Consider the following 24,388-nt stretch of genomic DNA (forward strand, 5'->3'; position numbering starts at 1 on the left):
CTGATCGTGACAACGAGGGACGTGAGTTATTTCTGAGCTGCATTGCATGATTGTCGTTTAGTTACTCTCGAAAGGCAAACACCAGACTGCAGGGTGGGAGGCCCGCCTGCTGTCACCTTGGCTCCATTTCTGCCACTGGTGACACCACAGCGTCACCCAGTGTGACCTGAGCGAAGCATCTGCACATGCTCTGAGAACTTGCTCTAATGTGTTTTAAAATGTGTCAAGCGTATTAGCACTAAATTGTCCTAACCGAGACTGCTTTAGTGCATTGTACGAGGCGAGTTCTGTAATTCTCAGCGTCTTGAGGATACTCCTCCAAATATACACAAATTTACCAGGAGTGAAAAACAAAGTGAGGGCAGCCCAGGTGGCTCAGCAGGTGAGCATCTGCCTTCAGCCCAGGGCGTGGTCCCGAGATTGAGTCCCACATCGGGCTCCCTGCAGGGAGCCTGCTTCTCCCTCTACCAGTGTCTCTCATGGATAAATAAATAAAAATCTTTAAAAAAACAAAAACAAAACAAAGTGAGACTTTCTCGCAGAGCAAGCAACCTGACCAAGCTAGTGGTTTCAGGAAGGATGCGGCTTTGGTGGTCTTGTGGACACGTTCCCTAAATGGAAACTAAATCTGCAAGCCTGAGGTTTTAGGGAGAAATGGTAAAGCATCTTGCTGTATACACATCATGCTGATGAACATGCTCTCCGCGTCACAATTCCCCAGTTTTCCCAGCGTCTCAGGATGAGGGGCTTCCCAAGCTGTCACTAAGTACAAGGGCACCCAGCGTGTAACAGTCACGGATTAGGTCTTAGAAAAGCATCTTATCCTCGCTTCTGGAACCTGAGAACATGAACCACCCTGCTGACCGTGTGCAGACCCTGTGACGAGCCAGGCACTGCAGCCCTCCGACCCCCAGAGCTGGAGAAGCTGCTGCGTCACCAGCAGACACGGGACACAAAGACATCCTGGAGGTGAGACCAGCAGGTGGCCCTGGTCATAACTGGAAGGAGTTCAAAGTCTGGAGATGCTGCCGGAGAAGCCGGTGGCCACCCCCACGCAGCCGCTCACCTCAGTCAGGGGGCATTCCTAAAGGGACTGAGTTTATTTAGTTATTGAATTTTACAATATATTATGTCGTTTTGTAAAGTATACAAATAATTATCAGAATTCCTTCGTTTAGAAACGTTTTAGAACATGTACAGCTTTGTGACCCCAGCAAATTTCATTGTTTTTAGTTCATATAAATATATGTATCGTTGTTAGAGGAGACTGATTCCAAATTTATGAAGCAAAAAAAAAAAAAAAAAAAACACATTATAGGAGCACCTGAGTGGCTCAGTCGGGGAAGTAACTGCCTTCAGCTCAGGTCATGATCCCGGGGTCCTGGGGTCGAGCCCCATGTCGGGCTCCCTGTTCAGTGCAGGGTCTGTTTCTCCCTCTTCCTCTGGCCCTCATCCCTACTTGTGCTCTCTCTCTCTCTCTCTCTCCCTCCCTCTCAAATGGATAAATAAAATCTTTAAAAATATGTTATATTCAAATATAAGTCCTTGAGAAAGTCAGATAGAAATCGGAGGGTAGGCAGGAGAAAAAGGGAAGATGTGATATTTCTGGCAGCTCAGGAAGGGCTGGTTCCTATGCTTTTAAGTCAATGGCAAGGGGTGTTTAGAGTGACTGCAGGGCACCAGGTGGCAATGCAAGTCAGAAATAACTACTCATTTCATTAGCCATCCCGGTCAGACTCTTGATATTTGGCTCAGGTCATGATCTCAGGGTCCTGGGATCGAGCCCACATCCATCAAGCTCCCTGCTCAGGGGAGTCTGCTTCTCCTTCTCCCTCTACCTCTCGCTCCTACTTGTGCTCTCTTTCTCTGTCTCAAATAAATAATTCTTTTTTATTTATGACTGCAGCTAAAGGCAGACATTTAACCATCTGAATCACCCAGGCACTCAATAAATAAATCTTATATTTAAAAAAAAGGGGGGGGACTGAATGGTTTTACTTCTTTTTTTTCTTTTTTTCTTAAAAAAATTTAGGTAATCTCTACACTCAGTGTGGGGCTTGAACTCATAACCCCAAGACCAAGAGTCATGTGTTCTACTGACTGAGCCAGCCAGGTGCCCCTGACAGTTTTACTTCTTAATGCCAATATTTATAATATGCTAAAAAATCATATTCATTTTCAACGATTTCAGTTTACAAATAAAAACACTTTTAGGGCACCTGGATGGCTGTCAGGGGAGTGTGTGGCTCTTGACTTCGGGGTTGTGAGTTTGAGCCCCACAGGACGGAAACATCACTTAAATAAACTAAAAAAAAAGAAGGCTCTAGAAGAGGACATGAAGAGGAACATTGCTTTTCCAGGGCCAGCCAGATACGGGGTCAACCCCATGACCCCAAGATCATGACCTGAGTGGAAATCAAGAGTCAGACACTTCACCAACTGAGTCACCCAGGAGCCCCTGGTTAACCAGACTTTTAAGCTCAAAAGCTTTAAGACACTGGGGTACCTGGCTGGCTTAGTCGGTGGAGCACATGACTCTTGATCTTGGGGTTGTGAGTTCAAGCCCCACACTGGGTGTACAGGTGACTTAAAACCTTAAGAATGTATATGTATTTTTTGAAAAAGTTTTAACACACTAAAAAGCCTCACTACCACTGAGAATCCTGAACAGATCATGGAAGGAGACCCAAAGCCGTGAGTTGAAAGGCCGGATGGCCGCAGGTCGGGGGGCATCTCTGCCTGGACCTCACCCCGGGGCCGCGAGGCCACGAGCCGGGAACACTCACTTCCTCCTGAAGACCTCTTCTTCCTTCTTCCTGGAGAGCTGCACAGAGTTAAGTTTGCCCTCCAAGTCCTTTATCCTGAAAAGGAGGAAACATTAGCAGAAAAAGCAGACGGGCCCACAGCCAGCCGGCCTGGAGCAAGCCGGGCCAGGCGGAAGCCCCCAGCCCCGAGGCGGCAGTGTGGCTGCGCACCGGGCGTCCTTGGAGGCGGCCAGGTCCCTGAGCTCCTGGTGGCTGTGCTGCAGCTGCTCCTCCAGCCCCGCATTGGCGGCCTCAGCACCCCGCAGCGACTCTGCGGCCTGGGCGGCAGCTTCCTTCAGGGCCCCGAGCTCCTTGTTCAGCAGTTTCACCTTCCAGAGATAAAGAACTCAAAATGAGGACAGCACTGGGGCTGAACGGAGAGAAGAAAACAACTCGAGAGCAGCACACCGTGAGGGCGTCCTCAAGTCCCCACCTGACCACCACGGCTCCCCGGCTGCACCCACGACGGGGCCGCGTGCATGAGCCTATCGCGGCAACACACGGTCCCGGCTGCTCTGTGACTACTGCTCAGGTACTGGAATCGCACAAGCAGGTGGGGCGTGTAAGACCACGGCCTCAGTCTCCTCGAATGTGAACTGCGGCCCTGACGTCTGCGTGGAGCCCTCCAGGGAGAAGGCTCTTGGGGGTTTGTAGCCGCCTGGCACGCAGAAGGGGGTGGACCAGCGCCCATGCCCTGCGTGTCCCCAGCCCCACCCTCACAGCAGTGCCCACCCGGCTGTGAGCTCAGGGCACGGCCCTGCACGACCCAGCTGCCCTCTCCCCTCGGCTCTCAGAAGTCCTCGAGTGGCCTCCTGAGGGTCGCCGTGGGGCAGCCTGGGCCTGGCCCCTGGCTGGCAGGGGGAGTGTGGTCAGGGGTGCCTGTGCAGAGGGGCCAGGCGGGGGCCTGGCAGGACACAGGCTGGCGCTCCACGACAAGCGGTGCCCTGCAGAGGTGAGGTTGGGCTGCGAGCTGCCCACCCAGCACGCTGACCACGACAATGGCCCGGGATCTTGGGGCCTCGGGCTGGCCGTGTGCTGCCCTTGGACTGTGGCGCTGCAGGAAGGCTGGCGGCCTGCGGGAGGGCCCCCCACCCCGACTGTGAGCGCGGCACTCCCTACTGACATCTGCTGGACGCCCGTGCAGGTGCAAGCCACTGGGGCAGCAGGGCCCCGGCCAGGTGTCCGCCCCTGCTTCCTCCTCCCCTGCTCAACCTCGGGCTCCCTCAAGGCCACCCCCACCCTCGCCACCCATCTCCAGGCTAAAGGTCAGGCATGAGCGCCCTTCGCATGTGCCCTGGCAGCATGGGGCTAGTGCACTAGAGAAGCCATGAGGGGTGGCGAGCACCGTGGCTGGCGCACAGCCGCACATGGCCCTGACCACCTGGCCTGGCCTCTTCTGCTGGAAATGGCGGTCGAGCAGCACCTCCCCAGAGGCCGTTCCAAGTGCTCACAGAGGACACAGGCCTTGGCCAGGGCTGGGTGGAGGTTATCCCGGGTGGGGGCCCTTCCCCAAGGCTGGGTCAAGCACAGCGGGGACACCAGCCCTCCTCCGTCACTCGTGCGAGGAGCCACGTAGTGGTCACGGTGGCAGGCGCTCCTCAGGCATGTCACCCCTGACCCTGGTGCCACAAGGGAGGCCTCTGCGTGAACCCGGCCCTCCCCCCAGGACATGTCCGCAGGGAAGGGAGTAGCCCCCACCCACCTTGAGCTCCTGAGTCAGCACCGCGTTGCTCATGCCGTCAGCCTGCAGGCGGAACCCGTGCTCCCTCTTCTGCATTTCAGACTCGAATTCCAGCTGCAGCTCCTGAAACAAGAGGGCTCTCGGTGAGAGGAGGCGGACGCTGCCACCGCCGGGCGGGCGGGCCGGAAGCCAGCGGGGCACACAGGTCCTTGGTGGCGGAGGCGCCACACTCACCCTGGGGACGTGGTCTATGCTGTCTACGTAAACCTGGGGGGCTCTCGCGGCGTCCGGGTGCCCCCACAGACGCGATCTGTGTCCTTGCCGGTGGTGCCACTGGGTCCTGCGGGCGCCCACGGGGCCTGTGCACTACTGGGGGCTTGGGACGGAGGCCGCGGTGAGGGGGCAGCACCGCAACAGCTTTCAACAGTTTGGGCTGGGTCTCCCCACACCATGCACATGCCACGGCGCCCTGCCTGTGTCCTTGCGGGGACGGGCCCTGGAGGCCAGCCCCATCCCACGGCTCTGGGCCCCGGCTCTGCAAGCAGGCAGTCTTCTGAGCTTCACCCCCCAGGCTGACTCCAGAAATTCCATAGGTTATTGTGACGATAAAAGCTCACCAACCAACAGCCTGCTGTTTCTCCTGGAGCGGCTCACCCCCAGCCCCTCCACCTCGGTCCCCCAAGCTCCTCCACGGCGTCCACCTGGGCAGTGGGACCCCTGTCCTGGGCCATGGCTCCCGGAGGCCTCAGCCTCCACACTCCGGCCTGGCTTCTCCGGGGCTACTGCTCAACTGTCTCCCCGGCTGCTCCTCACACTCCCCGCGTGTCCCGGGGCTCCCGCGCCCCCTCCTCTGGGGAGAGCCTCTGCTGCCTGCCACACCCCCCACGGCCTCCCCCTGGGGTTGGAAGCTCTGGCTGGCCTGGACCCGCTGGCTCCTGCGGAGCACTCTGGGATGTGAGGCCACCAGCTCGGCCCTGTGCTGGGGCCACCGATCTTGGGGACGTCGGGACGCCTGCTCAGCTTGGGCCCCCATTCTCCCGGCAGCCAGTCCAGCTCCCATCTCCTGGCTCCCCCATCCTGAACTCAGAAGGGAATGGAGGTGGCTAAAGCCGAGCCCCTGGCCCTGGCCAGGCTAGAGCGTGCTCCAGTAACTTCCGGGAGACCCCGCTGAGCCCAGATGGGCAGGCCCCTCCACCTGTGTGTGCGGACGCGAGGGCCCTGCGCCCACACCGCTGAGCAGCGGCGCCGCCGTGTCCGTTCTCCACTCTCTAGGTTTTCCAAGTGCCTCTGAAACACTTCGGCTCCTTGCTCGGGCCTTGCAGGCCGTTTGTTCGAAATCCCCACCCCAGGAAGTGACCGTGCTCGTTCCCTGCCAGTCTGCCCCTTCTTGTTTTCCACCCTGTCTCTGGAAGTGATGGCTACATCGAACATCTCAGCTGATCCTACATGTCTCTTAAACTTCTCCCCAGATTTTCTTTTTTCTCTTCAATCTGAATTTATCTCTTTAAATATATTGTTAACAGTCCCAATTCTTTCTTGTTTTGTGAATGGTCCCTCCTCCTAGCACTCGGTTCCTGGGTTATCTCTGGTGGCGCTAATCACAGGGAGACCCCAAGAGCCCGGAAACTAAGACATGACATGAGGTGAGGCTGGCCCTGCCCCCACCCCACTCCAGGCAGGCTCAAGTTCTCACATGTGGAGAGGGCAGGGGGTCACAGCATCGCCGGCTCGTCTGCAGCTAGACCGGCAGGGCCAACCAGATGCTGGCATGGGCACGTCTGCCGACCGCCCGGCAGCCTCACCCCGCAGTGGGGCCTTCAGGGTCACTGGCCCAGGAACCATTTCTTCTCTCAGGGCCACTTTCCCTGCTACTCTTGGCTTCCTTCCCATGCTGCTGGCAAGTCTCAACGTCCCACCATCCTGCCTCAGTTGGATGCACCTATTCAGGAATGAGGCAATAAAAAGCTCACCAGAACGTCACCAAAGTTCAATCACCTGCTGCTATTGGGGAAGGAAAAGGCCGAGCCCAAGATGGAGAGGATGCTTGTAGCTCACGTACCCGAGGCCTTGTTTCTGGGATACCTAAGGAACTCTCACGTATCAACGACAAGAAGACAAATAATCCACCTTCTAAGAGGAGCAGCAAAGGTAAACAGACACTTCACAATAAAGGTGTATCGCTGGCCGAGGAACACCTGAAAGGATGCTTCCACGCTGACCGTCGGGCTAGGAAAGTAAAAGCACAAGGAGACAGCACGACGCGCCCCGGAGAACGGCTGAAATGGGAGAGACAGTGATGCTCGGCCTGACAAGGACGTGGAGCCGCGAGAACCTGCGGCGCGGCCAGGAACGTAACAGTACAAGTGTCTTGGAAAACAGTCTGACGGCGTCCCACAAAGTTAAATGTGCCCTAGTGCACAAGCCAGAAACTCTGCTCCCAAGTGATTTACCCAAATACACGGAGGCCTGCCGAGAAGGCTCTCGGCAACGTCACCTGTAATGGCCTGGAACCGAAACGACCCAGAAGCCTGAAACGGCCCTGCCCCGGTGAGTGGCAAGGCGACTGCCACAGCCACCGGGGCACGCAGCAGCCAGAGAAGGAATAGGCACCGCCACAGCATGTCGTGGGACTCTCGCAATGACAGGCGTCGCCCGTCACAGCTGCTGGGACTTCACGTGACACCGGCTTCTGTCCTGGCAGTTACGCGTGTGCGAGTGTCCGAAGGGGTCATGGTGCAGACCGCGGGCACCTGGGAGCTGACGGCGCATGTGGCGGGCGGGCCCCCACGTCGCTCTGTGCGGCAGGCCCCACAGCCCGCGCCGGCACGCCCTTCTGCCCGGGGGCGAGTAGTGCTGCTTAGGGAGCCCCTGCCTGCTGGGCACTGTGTGCACGCAAGCTCTCCACCTGACGCCAGGCCAGGCCCGGCCCCAGCACGCCCCCGAGCCCCTGTCCCGCCCGCCACACCCGGCCCTCACCGCGGCCGGGCCCTAGTGTCCCGCTCCCCGTGAGAAGCGATGGGCCCGCACAGCCCACCTGCCGCGTGGACTGAGGCGCGCGCGTGCTGGCTCCTCAGATGGGCTCACGTGTGAGGAACTGACAGGAGTTGGGGCAGAGAGGCCTCAGGGGAAACAGGAGTCAGGCTCTGACTTGGTCTGTCCCGCCCCACGGTGTCACGGTGACCCGCCCCAGCCCCAACGCCTAGAGCAGGGGACAGGTGACCTGCAGCACGTGAAGGCTGTCCCCGCAAAGGAGCCGGCGGGCAGGCCCCTCAGCACAGCGTGCGGACAGCACGGCAGAGCCGGCGCGTGGCTGATGAGGCGACGGGGCTCCGCAGACTCTGCTACCCGGGAAGCTCAGAGGGGAGGCTGAACGCAGCCTGACTGACGGCGACAATGTGGCCACATCCGGCCTCTCCCAGGGAGGCAGGTGGGAGCCATGCATCTCCCGGGATACACGCAGCTGGATCCCCGCGTCTCTGAAGGTCGAGCGGGGGCCTCAGACACTCACAGAAGTACGGCCGAAAGCATATGTTTGGGTACCGGGTGGCTCAGCAGGTGAGCGCCTGCCTTCAGCCCGGGGTGTGATCCTGGGGACCTGGGATCGAGTCCCACGTCGGGCTCCCCGCATGGAGCCTGCTTCTTACTCTGCCTGGGTCTCTGCCTCTCTCTCTCTCTCTCTGTGTGTGTCTCTCATGAATAAATAAATAAATCTTTATTTTATTTTTATTTTTTATTTTTTTTATAAATAAATCTTTAAAAAAAAAGAAAAAAAGAGCTTACGTTTTACTTTTTTCATCCTTTGAAAAGCAAAACGAAGCATAAGTGGTCACAGGAATACCCCTTATTGGGTCCAGAATAGGAGAATCAGTGGGATTCTTTTCTATCACAAAACTGCGAAGCGTTTGGCTTCTGCTCAAAGCTCTGCGGGCCCCGGGTGCGGGGCATCTTGCGGATGCACAGGGCCAGCAGGGCAGCGCTGGCCTGAGAGGGAGGCCCAGGAACCAGGAGCGCTTCAGCCCGACTCGCACTCACGCCCACCTCCACCCTCCTGCTCTCCGGCTCCAGGGCGCCCACCCTCCTCTGGTCCTCTGACTGGCCCTCGCCTCCCACCCTCCCGTTGAAGGCTCTGCCCAAGGCTCCTCTGTCTACACTCCCTTGGGGCTCCCAGCTCTGTACCCTGTGACCCCCACCTGACCTCCAATGTGCAAAGTCCCCTCTCACCCAACACGTGTGCCTGGAAGCCCAGGAGCCCCCTCCCACGCGGCCTGACAGCACTGCTGCTATACCCGGGCTGCTGCCCGTGAGCCCGACGTGGCCACCTACACCTCCACACCACTGACCTGGGACGCCTGCCCCGGGCCCCCTACACATGCAGGTAGCACCCCTCCCTCCACATCCCTCACCACCCACAGGCTTCAGCTCATGGGTCCTCTTCCTGACCACTGTGCCTTACTGGTCGTGCAGGTGACACCCTTGGGATATCCCACTAGAGGCTGCACTGTTAGGGGGTCCACTCCGACCCACGAGGGCCAGCTCGCTCCCAGAGCAGGCAGGTCCAGGTGCTCACGTCCTAACTCCAGGAGTGGGGGGACGCCGAGCACGTGACTCACGTGCCAACGGTATTTGTTAAACGAATGACTACATCAATCAATCGTTCCTCTTCTACTCCCGCGACGCTCGCCAACACAGAAGGCGGCTTCCCTTGACCCAGAGCCAACTACTTGCAGGTACAGCAGGAGTCAAACAGACCAACTCAGTTCCCATCATCTCAGACCTCATTTTTCAAGAGAAAAATCATTACCACTATTGAATCCATTCTACCTCTGACAGGTCAATAACGGACACAAAGACCTTCAGAACAAGAGGCAGGAAACCCGCCCGAAGGGGATCACCTAAGAGCCAGTCCAACCACCGAAACAGCAAGCTGTGGGCAGCAGAGCGGGGCTGAGCCCACGTACGCCACATCCTGAGAACCACGCTGGACAGATGCCGCCCACGGTCCCAGCAGCCGCCTCGGGGGGACGACAATGCTGGGGAGTTTCAACATCAAGCTTCCTTCCTTCCAGAGCGAGGGCTGCTCTGGAAACCAGCGTCCCCTGTGGCCGGCTGACACAGGAGCTCAAAGCTGGAACCAGCCTGAGTCACAGCAGCGGCTGAGTGGGGACAGGCCGGGAAGCCCCGCAGGTCTCCGGGTCACCGCTGCCCCCGAGCGTCAGGACAGCCTGCCTGCGGGAGCGACCTGCTGCTGAGGAAACCTCATGACTCCCAGGTGAGTCACAACAGTTGCCTCCACCCTGCCGCTCAGGCCTTGAGCTGTTTCCAGAAGCCAAACCCGCCCATGACCATGACGGACGAAGCTCTGAGGTCCCTGCAGGAGGTCTGAGGAGCTGTACGGGCGCCCCAAGCCACGCCGGCATCACGGAGAATGAGTGTGAAGCTTCCGGAGGGGAGGGAAAGGGCGCCACGCGCTGAGGCAGTAAGCCTGGCTGCGAGCAGGGCCTTGGCCGCCGCCTCCGTGGCCACAGGACACCCTGCCGTGTCTCGGGGGCCGACACGGTGCCTCGGGACCACGGGCCAGCGGTCGGGCCAGCCCACCAGCAGCATGGGTCCACCCCCTGCTGCCCCAGCGCCTGGACGGAGCCGGCACGGCCAGCGCGCTGCACGCACCAAGACGCAGGGAACGAGCCTGAGCCAACGGCTGTGAGAACGGGCAGCGAGAAGACACGGCTCAAGCGGACTTCAGATCCGGCTCCTTCTCGGCTAGCGTGAGCAGCCGTCTAGAACGAGGATGAGGACAGTGTGAAGGGGCTCAGACATCCCCGAACGCACACTTCGGTATGTGGAGTGTTTTGAGCTGGAGGCACTTGAGACCCTGCAGCCTCAAGAGAAACTTCTGTTCCTCTCTCAACCACACAGAAGCAGCTAAATTGGGCGTCTTTCCCAGAATAAGGGTCATTAGCAGAGATCAAGTTTATCTGAGTGACCGAACTGTGTGGAAGGGCAAACATCTTTTTTCCCAGACATCTTCAATACACATGCACATTTCTTTAAATAACGTCTGCGTCCAATGTTGGGTTCCAGCTCATGACCCTGAGATCAGGAGTCACATGGGCGCCCCTGGCAGGGCAAACATCAGCTCTTCTCACCGCGGGAGGAGCGCGCTCTCACCTGAAGTCCCAGACGCCCATCCCCTTCTCCACGGCTCAGACCTCACTGTGCCTGACTGCAACTTCCGTGTCGGTGCAGCACCCCCAAGTATACACCTGTTGAATGTGGTTTTCGCCTGTGCCTCTGTCTCATGCTGATCTGACTTAGTCGAGCCGGAAGGACCTTGAGGGGGACGGGAGTTCTTGCTGCCGACCACCGCAATCCCAGGGCAGGGTGACAGTGGCTAAGAGTTTACACACTGGACTCAAATTCTGTCTCTGCCATTTATTAAGGGGATTGGAGGCAGGTGACTTTAAGTTCCATCTGTGAAATTCATGTGAACACTGCGTCTCTGCTGTGAGATGAGGTCACACATGTGCAAGGAGCTTCACGGAGGCAGACCCCACAAAGGCTGCTATGGCTCCGATGACCCAGCTCAGCCCACGGTCGAAGGACCCCCCAGCACCCGCGCTCACGGGTCTCCGGGGACACGGACTCGGGCCACAAGTGTGAACAGTGTCCTCACCCAAACCCCAGCACACCTCATTCTGTCAGGAGCGCAGCTGAGTATCAGCATCATGAGGGGAAATTTGGTGACAGGTTTAAGTGCCACCTGTCGGCTGACACATCTATCCTGAAACAGGATGATCTCGGGACTCCTGGGGGCTCAGTGGGTGAAGTGTCTGCCTTCAGCTCAGGTCATGATCCCAGGGTCCTGGGGTTGAGCCCGTGTCAGGCTCCCTGCTCATCGGGGTGTCAGCTTTGCCCCCGGCCCTCCCCCTGCTCGTGCTCTTTCGCTTGCTCGCTCTCTCTCTCAAATAAATAAAATCTTAAAAAAAAAACAAAAAACAAAAAACATAGGATGACCAAGGTTTTTTTTTTAAACAAATTTCTTTTTTTTTAATTTATTTTTATTTATTTATGATATATATATATAGAGAGAGAGAGAGAGACAGAGAGAGAGGCAGAGATACAGAGGGAGAAGCAGGCTCCATGCCGGGAGCCCGACGCAGGACTCGATCCCGGGACCCCAGGATCGCGCCCTGGGCCAAAGGCAGGCGCTAAACCGCTGCGCCACCCAGGGATCCCCGACCTATGGTTTTCTTTTTTCTTTCTTTTTTTTTTTTTTGACCTATGGTTTTCTTGACAGAAATACAGTTTTCACAATTTGAGTTCCCAGCTCTTTCCTACAGTAAGCAACACAAATTTTGACTTTGTGATACTTTTTTCTAAAAGAAATGAAGAAGAAAACATTGACCGTTTTCTGAGGAGCGAGAGCACGGCAGACGAGGTGCGGACGCCCTCTGCCCCGTCCAGGCCACCCCAGGATGGAACCTGCTCCACTCATTTAACTTTGACCCCACGGTACACACAGTCCACAGAAGGCCGTCTTCTCCTCACCGGCACGGCGTGAGCACGGGCGAGCGGCGCAGACACCGAGCAGAGGCCAGACCCGCGCGCTTACCTGCCTCTGCAGAGCAAGTTCGCCCTCGAGCTCCTCCAGCTTCCTCTGCAGCTGCCACTTCAGGTTTTCGTACTGTTCCCGCTGCTGATCCATCTCGCTGTTCTTGTCACTGTGTGAACATCACAGTATTAAGAAAATTCACACTGAATGCTCCCCGAGGGGACCCATTTGCAGGGCCCTCCCGACGGTGGCTTCAGCGGGAGCCTCAAGTGGCACCACAGTCACACCACGTGACTCCCAAAGTGTCCAGGACACAAGCGGAAGCCCTGGGTTGGGAAGTTACACCCCGAACAGGAAAAGGCAATCAGCACACACCTATAGCGACAGGACACAGACGTGGAGATTCCCTACGAGGGTTTTTAAGGCAGCCGTTATCCAAAACGCTTCAGCAAGCCATTCAGAGCTTTCCTAAATAAAAAATTAGAAACTCTCGGCAAAGAAAAACAAAGAATCAAACAGAAATTGAGGACTAGGAAATATGACAACCAAACAAGACTCCGTGGGGTGGGCTCAACAGCCGGATGACCCTGACAACAGGACAGAGAAAGAATCCATGAGCTTGACCACCAGAGCCACGGAGACAGCTCCATCACACGACAGAGAGAAATACAAGAGCATGAGCGGAGCCCCCCGGAGCTGTGGGACAGTCACCAGGGCCGAATGCCCAGCCACGGAGCCCCAGCCCGGGAGCAGAGGACACGTACTTAAAGAAACGGCTGAAAATATCTCAAATTTAGCAAAAAAAAAAAAAAAAAAAAGGAGGGGGAAATGAGGTAAGGAGACACTTTACAGGATGATGTGGAACACTTCACCGATACTTTAAAATCTCTCAAAAACAGCTGTGGGAAATAAAATCAGTATTTCCACGGAGGGCGCACTGGCCCCACGTGTCCCAGTGTGAAGAGCAGCTGCTGCTGATCCTCCAGGAGCATCACGGAGTCCGGGGAGAGTCAGGATGTCACCCCGCCGGAGGCCATGCAGCCTTCCTTGCTCCAGGGGACACTGACCGTGGTGGAGCTTTCAGGCATCCCTGAGGAGGGCGGCACCGGGCCCCTGGGAGCTATGCCAACACCTTATTACTGGAGATGCCAGCCAGTGGGTGGGCAGGAGGCCGGGGGGTCCCGATGGTCCCACACCCATTGACATAGTCCTCCCCACCTGACACCTGGCCTGCCACTGAGTCTCCTGCTGCAGAGAAGCACAGCGCTAACGCATCCGGCAAGCATAGAACAAGGCCAGGTAGCCTCATAAAGGGATGTGGCTGCGGGGCACGCGGGTGGCTCAGCGGTGGAGCATCTGCTTTCAGCTCAGGGCGTTATCCCAGGGTCCTGGGATCGAGTCCCACATCGGGCTCCCCGCAGGGAGCCTGCTTCTTCCTCTGCCTGTGCCTCTGCCTCCCTCTCTCTGTGTCTCATGAATAAATAAAATATTTTAAGAAAAAGAAAAAAAAAGGCATGGTGCACTCGATGGGAGGCCCAGGGAAAAGCTGCCCAGTTGCTGGGAAGCTGCCACAAGCCTCCGCAGCCATGAACACAGCAGAGCCCTCGGGCAGCTTTCCCTCCTCACCTCCCCTACCTTTCGTACAGAACACTGTTACTGTTGGGTTGTCCCACGAGCACTTCTCAGTACAAACTGACAACATGACACACTCTTCAGGGCCCCACTTTAAGTGCAAACAGAACCTGCAGGATGCTGCCTGCCGCTGACGTCTGTGTGCACACACATGCACCAGAGGGATGCACCCTGACAGTAAAGGTGACATCACGAACATACACCCTGACAGGGGAAGGACAGCAAAGATTTTTTTTTTTTAGATTTTATTTATTTATTCCTGAGAGACACAGAGAGAGGCAGAGACACAGGCAGAGGGAAAAGCAGGCTCCCTGTGGGGAGCCCAACATGGGACTCGATCCCAGGACCCCAGGATCAGGCCCTGAGCCAAAGGCAGGCGCTCCACCGCTGAGCCACCCAGGTGTCTCAGGACAGCAAAGTTTTTAAAATGAAGCCCGTGTTCTCTCTCTCAAGGGGGAGAGAGGTGCGTGTGCCATGAGAGCGGCTTCCGGGGCTTTGGGTTCACGGTCAACCTGCCTCACATGAGCTCCCCGCGCTTGGGAATTACTAGCTATTTTGCATCATTTAAACAATCACGGCTCACAAGTCTTGGTGAAATGATGCGGACTCATAATTCGCAGAGTGCCTGGCATGGAAAGCAACGTCCCGCCGTGCTGACTGCGCTGCGGGCGCGGCACCTCACCTGTGGATGCGCTCCAGCTCCAGCCGGTGCTCCTGCAGCTTCAGCTGGAGCTGCTGCTGCAGGTCCTCCCGCCGCTGGGCCTCACCGGCGAGCGCCTGCCTCAGCCGGGCCACCTGCACCCTCAGCTCACTCAGCTCCGCCTGCCGCGCCTCCTCCCGCCCACGGGCCTCGGCGAACGCGGCATCGTAGCGCTCCAGCTCGAGGTCCCGCTCCTCCAGCACCTGCAGGTTGTACGCGAAGTCCTCCTGCAGGCACCGCAGCGCCCCCTGCGCCTCCTGCAGCTGGCTGTGCGCGGCCTGCAGAGCGGCCTCCTGCAGCTGGCAGCGGTGGGCCTGCAGCGCCCTCCACTCCTCCTCCTTGCGGGCCAGCAGCTGGCTCAGGGCCGCCTCCGAAGGCGACGGCGGCGGCAGCATCCAGAAAGCTGCAGCGGGGAGAAGGTGGGAAGCAGGCCCTGGTGAGGCGCTTGAGCTGTCCTTCTGCAACACCCGCCTCAGCTCCCCATCTCCGGCATTGCTGTCACCACCATGGAGCACACCCTCGGCCAGTGAGCAGCCGTCTGGCCACGCGTATGTTCTGAAGCACCCCAGGTGACCCACCCAGGGCCCAGCCTACTCTCACCCTGCAGCAGAGCCACAGGGTGGTAAGCCTAGGGTCGCAGAGGAAGGAGACATAGGAAACATCGTTTGCTCACCTACAAGGGCTGGGTCCTTTAAAACAGGCTCACGAAGCGCTCTCCCACTTTGCAGATGAGAAAACGAGGCAGCCAAGGAGCTGAGCAAGTGCTGGAGTCCCCCAGCCTCTGAGGGCCAACACCCCTCCTGTCCCACACTCCGCTCCTGCCGCAGGCCCCGGCTCCTGGAGATTCAGCACTCAGGAGCAGGTTCCTTGGCTCTTCTATTTCTAATCCATCACTGATTGGTCCTTTCCTAAAACACAATAACAATAAAGCACTAAAGGAAAATAAAATTTAAAAAGATTATATAGTACATAAGCTCTACTTTTTAATTATTAGATTCAACAGCATAAAACTACTTTGTCAAACTGTAACAAGTGCTAAATACCCCTTGCTCCTGCGTGTACCAAGGATGGGCTGCGTGCATGTGCGTGGTGGGGGCAGCTAGCAAGGACTGCCAGGCGTGCTGAGACCATGGGGACTGCTGACATTCCATCGCCTGGCAGGCAAGGGGTGCTCTGGGCCTTGACCTCAGGCCACACAGCAAGCCCACTGTCATCCTGGGGGCAGAGGCTCCAGGGCAAACAGCAGCCCGTCCCCGACAGCACCTTCCCAAAGGGCCAGGGACGTCTGAGTATCACTCTCATTCCAAAGATTCTAAAATGTCTTGAGTCGTGTGAAGTGGGTCTTTTTATTTTGCCCGGCTCGGGACTCAATGCTAGGACCATGAGGCCATGACCTGAGCCGAAGGCAGATGCTTCACTGAAGGAGCCACCCAGATGCTTCTTTTTTAAGAAGAAAAAAATCCTGGGGCGCCTGGGGGACTCCATGGGCTGAGCTGACACTCTTGGTGTGAGCTCAGGTCATGGTCTCAGGGTCGTGGGATCAGGGAAGCCAGGAGTCGGCTTCCCCTCTCCTGCTGCCCCTCCTCCCGCTCACATGCTAGATCGTTCACTCTCAAATAATAAATAAATCTAAAAAGAAAAGGAAGAAAGAAAGAAAGAAAAGGTCCCACTGTGCCGTGTCATCTTGACTCACTGGTTTGGTAGTGGTTGATGGTGAGTTTTCTGGGACTAGGGGAGATGGACAGTGGGTGGGACCTCGGAGGCCTGCAGGGACGCCGTGAAAGGGAGTCGCAGAGGTCCAGGCAGCGTCCGCCTCGGTCCTCGTAAAGCAAGTACAGGAACAAGAGGACCCACGGGGCCACGGAGCTCCGTTTCCTTTATGTTAGCTCCAGGACTCCTACGCAGGCGACCACTGTGAATCGCCAAGGCTACTTTTTAGGGATGTGAAGTCTCATTTTACTCCTGAAGTTACTAATAATGAAAACCACCAACAAAAAACTATCCATATAATGAAATGTGTCACTATAACATTTTGGTAGTAAAAGGAAAAAAACGAAACAATGAATTTGCAAATGCAGGTAGCCAGTGTGGTCCGGGAGGGGCAAGCCTCCCGCTGACACGGCACAGGACTTGGGGCTCAACGAGGGTAGTCTGGTAGTAATTCTTGCTACAAAGAAAAAAAAAAAGGTGAAAGGAGAAAAAAGTAAGGGAGAAATTGCCAAAATGGTCCGGGCTGGTATTTGGAGAATCCCAAAATATCGTCAGGACCCCAGAAATAATGAGCATTTCACAGATGTGTGGTGCTGTGCTCCAAGCTGCCCAAGCTAAACGTGGGATTAGCCTTGACTTGATTGCCTGCTGCCGCCCATCCCCACGCACCTCATCCCCCCCATCATCCCTGACCTGCACGGGGCCTCACTTCGAGGCTGCGCACTCACTCTGAGCTGCGCCAAAGGATCTTACAAAACAGAAGGAAACAAAGCCTAACTCCCTAGGGCTTCCCATTCCAAAACAGCTGGGTCACCGTCCCACTCTCAGGGCTGGAACACGCCGAGCTGGAGCCTACCACCTGCCGCCATGTGCTGGGTGGTGTCAGACCCCCAGGCGGCTCCACACGGGGCACGGGCCATGGTTTCTCTCAACCCCAAATACCCAAGCACCCTCCCCTCCAATCGCCAGCCCCCCTGCTCCAGATCCACAATAACTTGACCTTTAGACGTGTTGATGGACGTAGAAACGAATCACAGACAAGCTAGAGACATTTACTTTTAAGTTTTTAATTCAATAAAAAAGGAAGTTACTGGCTTCAAATCAGCCCGTGGCCAAATATTCCCCCAAGTAGGCAGCGAGATGTGCGGAGGTCACCTGAGACTCTGCTCTGAGCCCCAGGTCCCAGCACACGAAGGGGATGACAAATGTTTGCCTCACTCAGGAGCAAACCTCTGCTGCTGTATCTCAAGTGCTACCTCACTGTAACCAGGAAACAATACTGGTGATACAAAACTCCAACAGGCACAGTGAGCTTTCTTAAAGTCATTCATTTAATTCCTTTAACAAGTATTTAGGATGAGCACTGGGAGTTATGCTATATGTTGGCAAATCGAACTCCAATAAAAAAATATACAAAAAAAAAAAAAAACCCCAAGTATTTATTTAGCACTTCACAGGTGCCAGGGACCGTCTGACCTACTGGAGACGGACTGTAGGGTCCCCGCACCAATGGGCTGTCATCCTGGGGCAGGACAGAAGCACAAAAGAATACAGGCAGAGGAGGTAACTGCACATCACAGGAGCAGCTGCTCTGGACAGAGGTCAGGGAAGCCCCCGCCTGTGAGGACGGCCAGGAAGGGGCTCTGCTTGGCCCTCAGGAGGCTCACAGGTCCTGTGGGGGCTGTGGTCCCCGTGCTGGCTGCAGGGCTCCCAGGACCCCTGGGAACCCAGGGTTATGGTGGCCACGCTAGCCACGTCGGCCACGCAGCCCACTGAAAGCGCTGGTGTGGCACTGCCGACCTCCGCATTGGGGGTTCCCCACACCAACTGTACATCTACTGGCCAGCACCCCCATACCCACTAGCAGGGGAGAGCATGGGCCGGGTGCTGGCTGTGGTCTAGGAGCTCCGGGGTCAGCCACAGTCTCATCAACAGAAACCGACAGGCACCCTGGCCACCCACATGCCTGCACCCACTCCCAGGGAAAGAATCAGGATTTAAGCAAACACATGTCACTGAACAACGCCCGCGCCACGGCCACCGCTGGTGACTCACGGGCTCCTGAAGCGCCTGTGAGTCATCACCACCGTCCTTCACAAGGGCTGGAGGTCAGCGGGCCTCCCCTCCTCTGGGGACTGCTCGTTAGCACCCTGTCCTGTGCCAGGCCCTGCCACCAGGTCACACAGCTACCCCCAGGGCTCACTCCTGTGACACACACAGCTGATCACGTGATACCATGCCTGTGGCTCTGGGCTTCTCAAGGTAAAGTTCAACCTGCTTGGAACGGCACCCGAGGAGTCCTAGGACACCCCCGCCCCCCAGAGAGCAAGCAGCTTGGACCGTGCACAGCAGATCCTACTGCCCTCGGCACCCCCAGGCTCCGGCCCTATGAAGGCGCCCGCCCAGCGCTCTGTACCCCTCCCTCATCACACAACAGCTGCGCCCTGCTGCGTTTAAATCTCACCAAAGATGACCCTAAAAGCCCTGAGGCTGACATTAATCAGCTTTAAACGTCATAGGTTCAGAGTCTGGACCCAACCTGTCCGTCAGCCAGCAGATGTCCCCGGCCAGCACCCAGGTTTCAGGAGGCACCACATGAAACTTCTGGGGAAACTACAGAGAGCCCCATAGAGGGGGGAGCCACGCAGTTACCACGGCTTTGCTCACTGCTCACGGTGTTCTAGAGAGCCCGTGGGGCCAGCAGGGCATGGGGCAGGGCCAGGCTGCGTCATGCAGCACTCTGACTTTCTCATTTGTGAAACACTGAGCTTTCTAACCCTTATTTCAGACCTGCGAGGCCTGAAAAGCACCTAGAAATTCCCAGGTGTTAGGAAGATGGAAATAACTGCTCACGAAGGCCATGGCCTCCCAGCCCCGGACAGAGGAGGCCGCAGAGGCCCCATCTGGAAGGCAACCTCCGTCAGTAAGACATACGACTGCGTCCCCGAGCTAAGGCAGCTGGGGACTCACTCGCCGACCCGGCCAGGGGCCTGTGTGGGTGACCCCAACCACGGGGGCAGCCTTATGGGAGGCAGGGGGGCAACGCTCGGGGCTTGGCACTCCTCAGGCAGGGCACGAGAGACCGAGGCTCTGAAGTTGGCACCTCCGGTTAGTGACACACTCAGACACGTCCTCACAAATTAGGACAGAGCCAAAGACTGCCAGAGCCCCAAGTGGGGTCCACGCCAAGTGTTTCTGACAGCTGGCACCACGGTTAAGAGGAAAGGGCTGGAGGGGATCCCCCGGTGGCTCAGCGGTTTAGCACCTGCCTTTGGCCCCGGGGCGCAATCTTGGAGTCCTGGAATCGAGTCCCGTGCCCAGCTCCCTGCCTGGAGCCTGCTTCTCCCTCTGCTTGTGTCTCTGCCTCTCTCTCTCCATCATGAATAAATAAATAAAATTAAAAAAAAAAAAAAAGAGGAAAGGGCTGGAGACAAAGGTGAGCCCACCTCCCACCTCCAAAGGGAGGTGCAGAGCTCTGCAAGCACGGGAGCTCTGCAGGGGGCTGGCCTCGCCCTGGGGGTGCCTCACCCCTCCTGCAGGCCTCCAGGGACAAGATGCTGGAGGGACAGGAAGGACTATGGCAGGATGCTTCGTCCCACTGACAAATCCTACCACTCCCCAGACGACCCGAACATCAGAGTAAAACACGTCAGAGACGAACCCGGGTTACCCAATCCGCAGATAGGACACGAGAGTTCATCACACTCCATGCGCCTGACCAAAAATTTGGAACAATTTGTTTTACAATAAATATCTCGTAAGTACTTAATTGGAAAAGCATTGCATGACCTCATTAAAACATAAGCAGTTACCGAGTGCACAATGTACACAAGGGAATGTTTGCAAAGGGCTAAAAGCCGGTCACCAGACGCTGACGAACAAGCCACTCGGACACACTGGCTGAGCAGAGGTTTCTTTTTACCTCCTTTCCCTCAAGGCTGCGGTTCCAGATGCTCTGGGCTTTGGACTCAGCGGCTAATAAGCCCCCCGTTCCTAACGCACGAGAACCCAAATCTACTTCATTAAGGAAAGCTATCTCGCTGCTCTATAAACACGTGAGCTCAATTACTATAAATTAGTGACCTTAATTTACAAAACGCTTTTGTGGGACTTGAAGGAAAGTCTGGAGGGGGCTCATCTGTTACTGCACTCAGGACGGGACTCAACACTGGCGCCCCCTGGAATCCCAACAAGGGCCGTCCAGCTAACCCTGGTACGCGTACTCTTCCAGCGTAGTGTCTAGGGGATGAAAATCAGGGGCCTGTGACCACAAGCCGTCTTCCTCACACTTCACTGAGTGCCAAACAGTACCCACAACCATGTGTAAAATCTCAAGTAAATCTCAGATAGGGGGATCCCTGGGTGGCGCAGCGGTTTGGCGCCTGCCTTTGGCCCAGGGCGCAATCCTGGAGACCCGGGATCGAATCCCACATCGGGCTCCCGGTGCATGGAGCCTGCTTCTCCTCTGCCTCTCTCTCTCTCTGTGTGACTATCATGAATAAATAAATAAAATCTTAAAAAAAAAAAATCTCAGGTCTTAATTCCACCACTGGTACTGGCTGGGGTTAAGGGATACCGCTAAAGTGAGGGATATGCAGTGCTTTTTCATTACAATTTACACCTGCCAAATTCCTTTGCCAAAAATAACAAAAACCAAACAAATAAAAATTGAGTAAATGAGAACAAAAGCAGAAGGGAAGCTGAATCACCTTACAGTTGAGAGCTGCTGACTTTTTATTTACTTATTTAAGTAATCGCTACACCCAACATGGGCCTCGAACTCATGACCCTGGGATCAAGGGCTGCACTCTTCCAACTGAGCCAGCTGGGCGCCCCATGAGCTGCTGACTTTTAGAACATGGTTCACACATTGAAACTTAAAATCAGTAAGGACTCATAACGAAATACAAAGAGGAACAAGTGGGCAACCTGCGTGGCTCAGCGGTTTGGCGCTGCCTTTGGCCCAGGACCTGAACCTGGAGACCTGGGATCCAGTCCCACGTCGGGCTCCCTGCATGGAGCCTGCTTCTCCCTCTGCCTGTCTCTGCCTCTCTCTGTGTGTCTCTCGTGAATAAATAAATAAAATATTAAAATAAAATAAAAAAATTAAAAAAAAACAAACAGGAACAAGTGATTGACATAATGCAACAAAACCTACATAAATGCACTAAAATAATCTTATAAAAAATCTTGACTGTAAATTCCAAGAATAAAAGCAAAACAACTGTATGCAAATATTACACTCTAGCTAGTAGTCTATTTTTCATAGAAATACGGATTGGCAATTCTGAAGTTGCTCCAGAAAGCACAGGACGGGTGGGGAACATCTGGCGGTGCCGAGAAATGCTGGGGGGACACGCTGACTTGAAGGGGCTCCTAATGCCCAAACCTGGAGAATTAGCAACAAAATACATTATAGCAATGTATTATACAGGTGTGGAATAAAAACAAAATAAAAACGTGTATACCAACACGAGATGAGGGGGGAAGGGAGGAAGGTAAGGTGCTGGGGGCACCCGGCTTGCTCAGTCGGTAGAGTCCCTGTGTGACTCTGGATCTCTGGGTCCTGAGTTCGAGTCCTATGTTGGGTGTGAAGCCTACTTAAAAGAAACGGGGGTGGGGCGGGAGGTTCTTTCTTACAGAATTCCATTAGTTGGAAAGAATAATGGAAACAGAAAAATCCTTAATTGGTAAAAAAAATATTAATAATTGTTTCAGAAAACACTTGTGATAGAAAGTGTGGTTAGAAACAAGATATATAGGGCGCCCGGGGGCCCAGCGGCTGGGCGTCGCCCTCGGCCCAGGATATGACCCCGGGGACCCGGGATCGAGTCCCGCGTGGGGCTCCCCGCAAGGAGCCTGCTTCTCCCTCGGTCTGGGGGTCTCTCTCTCTCTCTCTCTCGGTTGCTAACGAATAAATAAATAAAATCTTTTTTAAAAAAAGATAAAGAAACAATTTCCGTGGCCTGGAAGTATCATTAACGAAAAATGGCAACTTTAGAATGGGGACACACGGAAAGTACGTGCGTGAGCAGCGGCGGGGCAGGCGGCGCCCTGGGCCCGGGAGCGCGGGGTCCCACCCCAAGTCGCCCCGCCCCCGCCTGACCCCGCCTGACCCCGCTGCCCCCCGCCCCGCCTGACCCCGCCGCGCCGCGGGGGATCTCTCCACGACTGGGCGGGCCGCCGGACCGACCTCCCGGCTTCCGACCCTCCGCGCGGGGTGGGGCAGGCCGCCGCGGGCGCCAGCAGGGTGCTCGCGGGAGGGGGGCCCGCAGCCACGCCCCGCCCCGGGAAGGCGACGACCCCGTCACTGGGCCCGGGAGCGGCCCCGCCCCGCGCCCCAGGCTCACCGCGCACGCCCGTGGGGACCGGCCTCCGTCCCGCCGCGTCGCCATGGTGACCAAGTCCGCCCTCGCGGCTCCGGCGCGCTCGGTGCGGCGCTCGGGTCCCACCGCCCGGAAACGCGAGCTCCGGCGCCGGGTTCCGGCCTCCTCTCACCCGCCCCGCGCAGGCGCCAAGGGGCGGAGGGCCCACTCCCGCCCACCTGACGCCGGGAGAGGGTCCCCGGAACTGGAGGGACGGCGGGGGCTACGGGGGCCGGGGCCGCACGGGGGGCGGGGCCGCACGGGGAGCGGGGCCGTGGGGGCGGGGCTGCACGGGGTAGGGGCTGGGGCCGCACGGGGGGCGGGGCGGGGGCGGGGCCGGACGGGGTAGGGGCAGGGCTGCACGGGGGCGGTTAGGGCTGCACTGGGCGCGGGGCTGCACGGGGTGGGGGCTGGGGCTGCACGGGGAGCGGGGCCGGGGGGGCGGGGCTGCACGGGGTAGGGGCTGGGGCCGCACGGGGGGCAGGGCGGGGGCGGGGCTGCACGGGGTAGGGGCTGGGGCTGCACGGGGAGCGGGGCCGGGGGAGCGGGGCTGCACGGGGTAGGGGCTGGGGCCGCACGGGGGGGCAGGGCGGGGGCGGGGCTGCACGGGGTAGGGGCTGGGGCCGCACGGGGGGCGGGGCGGGGGCGGGGCTGCACGGGGTAGGGACAGGGCTACACGGGGGCGGTTAGGGCTGCACTGGGCGCGGGGCCGTGGGGGGGCGGAGCTGCACAGGGGGCGGGGCTGCACGGGGTGGGGGCTGGGGCCGCACGGGGGGCGGGGCGGGGGCGGGGCTGCACGGGGTAGGGACAGGGCTACACGGGGGCGGTTAGGGCTGCACTGGGCGCGGGGCCGTGGGGGGGCGGAGCTGCACAGGGGGCGGGGCTGCACGGGGTGGGGGCTGGGGCTGCACGGGGGCGGGTCCAGGGGGCGGGGCAACATGGGGGGCTGGGTACGCGGGGGTGGGGCCGGGCTGCACCGGGGAAGGGGAGCGGGGTACCCGGGGCTGCACGGTGGGGGAGGTGTCCATAGGCGGGGCCGGGGCTGCGGGGGACGGGGGGGGAGGGTCGATCGGGGGCGGCAGTGGGGCGGGGTCCGTGCCCCCCCAGCACCGTGCATGGGCCTTGGGGGGGGCGGGTGGCTCCAGCAGCCTCTCGTCCTGCGGAGGTCGCACCGTGTGTTGCGTGTGGTGCGGAGAATCCATCAGTTCGCTCTCCTAACTTGTGCGCTTTTGCCTTTGTGCTCAAACATAAGTGGAAAACAAAGCCAAATCGCCCTTGTAGGCAGCCTGCCTCCCAGAGGCGGGCCAGGCCCTGCTGCTCCTTCCGGGACAGCTCTGGGGAGCCCCTGAGGGCCTCCTCGCTGGCCTGGCAGTAAGCGGGGACAGAACGCATGCCCAGCCCCCACCTGGCAGAGCCTGGTGGGACACTCACCTGTGGCCTGCGTCACCCCTCCTGTGTTTCCTCCACCCCAGGGGCTCGCTGGCTCCCCGGGGCCGGTCCCCAAGCGGGTCCTGCCAGGGCTGGACCCACGCCCTAATCCAGGCTCTGCTCCTGGAGGGAGGTCCAGGAGTTATTAAATATGAAGCAGATCAATAATTCAAGCCTCATGAAAAATGGAAGATCTCACATCCTGCACAGAAACCAAGTGATCGTAGCGGGCTGGCCTGGAGGTGCAGCCCGGGGTCCCCATAGCCTTTAACCTGCATCCCGGAGTGGCCTCCGGACCAGGGCAACCTGCTGTCACAGAGCCAGGCTTCGATCCTGGCCCCCTCCTGTCCGATATCTCTCCAGCACTTGGTTTGCTTCTGCATACGGTGGGAGGACATGCTCCCTTCCCTGGTGCTTGGAGGGTCAGGTCCTGGCTCAGCCCCCGGGAGGGGCCTAGGGGACCCGCCTGTTTCAACGGGAGCAAATCCTAACAGCCAGAGCTCCATTCCTCGCCAT

General features: G+C 57.7%; 1 protein-coding gene across 16 annotated transcripts in view; it reads right to left on the minus strand.

Annotated features, from left to right (window-relative positions):
* Window positions 1-22,587, minus strand: part of CCDC57 (coiled-coil domain containing 57) — a 101,814-nt gene extending 79,227 nt beyond the window's left edge. For 14 of the 16 annotated variants that reach the window (XR_012009408.1, XR_012009407.1, XR_012009409.1 and 11 more), the window contains exons 1-7: window positions 22,430-22,587; window positions 15,043-15,277; window positions 14,352-14,772; window positions 12,098-12,206; window positions 4,507-4,608; window positions 2,976-3,133; window positions 2,787-2,861 (exon numbers count right to left, since the gene is read on the minus strand). Coding sequence is in view for 8 of the 16 variants with exons in the window: in XM_072782057.1 (XP_072638158.1) it covers window positions 2,787-2,861; window positions 2,976-3,133; window positions 4,507-4,608; window positions 12,098-12,206; window positions 14,352-14,764 (857 nt within the window). In the remaining 8 variants the exon portion in view is untranslated. Of the gene's footprint in view, window positions 1-2,786; window positions 2,862-2,975; window positions 3,134-4,506; window positions 4,609-12,097; window positions 12,207-12,412; window positions 12,506-14,351; window positions 14,773-15,042; window positions 15,278-18,618; window positions 21,828-22,429 lie in introns of those variants that run through there. The other 2 variants (XM_072782056.1, XM_072782061.1) reach the window with 2 other exon arrangements.
* Window positions 22,588-24,388: the final 1,801 nt, after the last annotated feature.

The sequence above is a fragment of the Canis lupus genome, chromosome 16 (genome assembly GCF_048164855.1).
Source record: "Canis lupus baileyi chromosome 16, mCanLup2.hap1, whole genome shotgun sequence".
Taxonomy (NCBI): domain Eukaryota; kingdom Metazoa; phylum Chordata; class Mammalia; order Carnivora; family Canidae; genus Canis; species Canis lupus.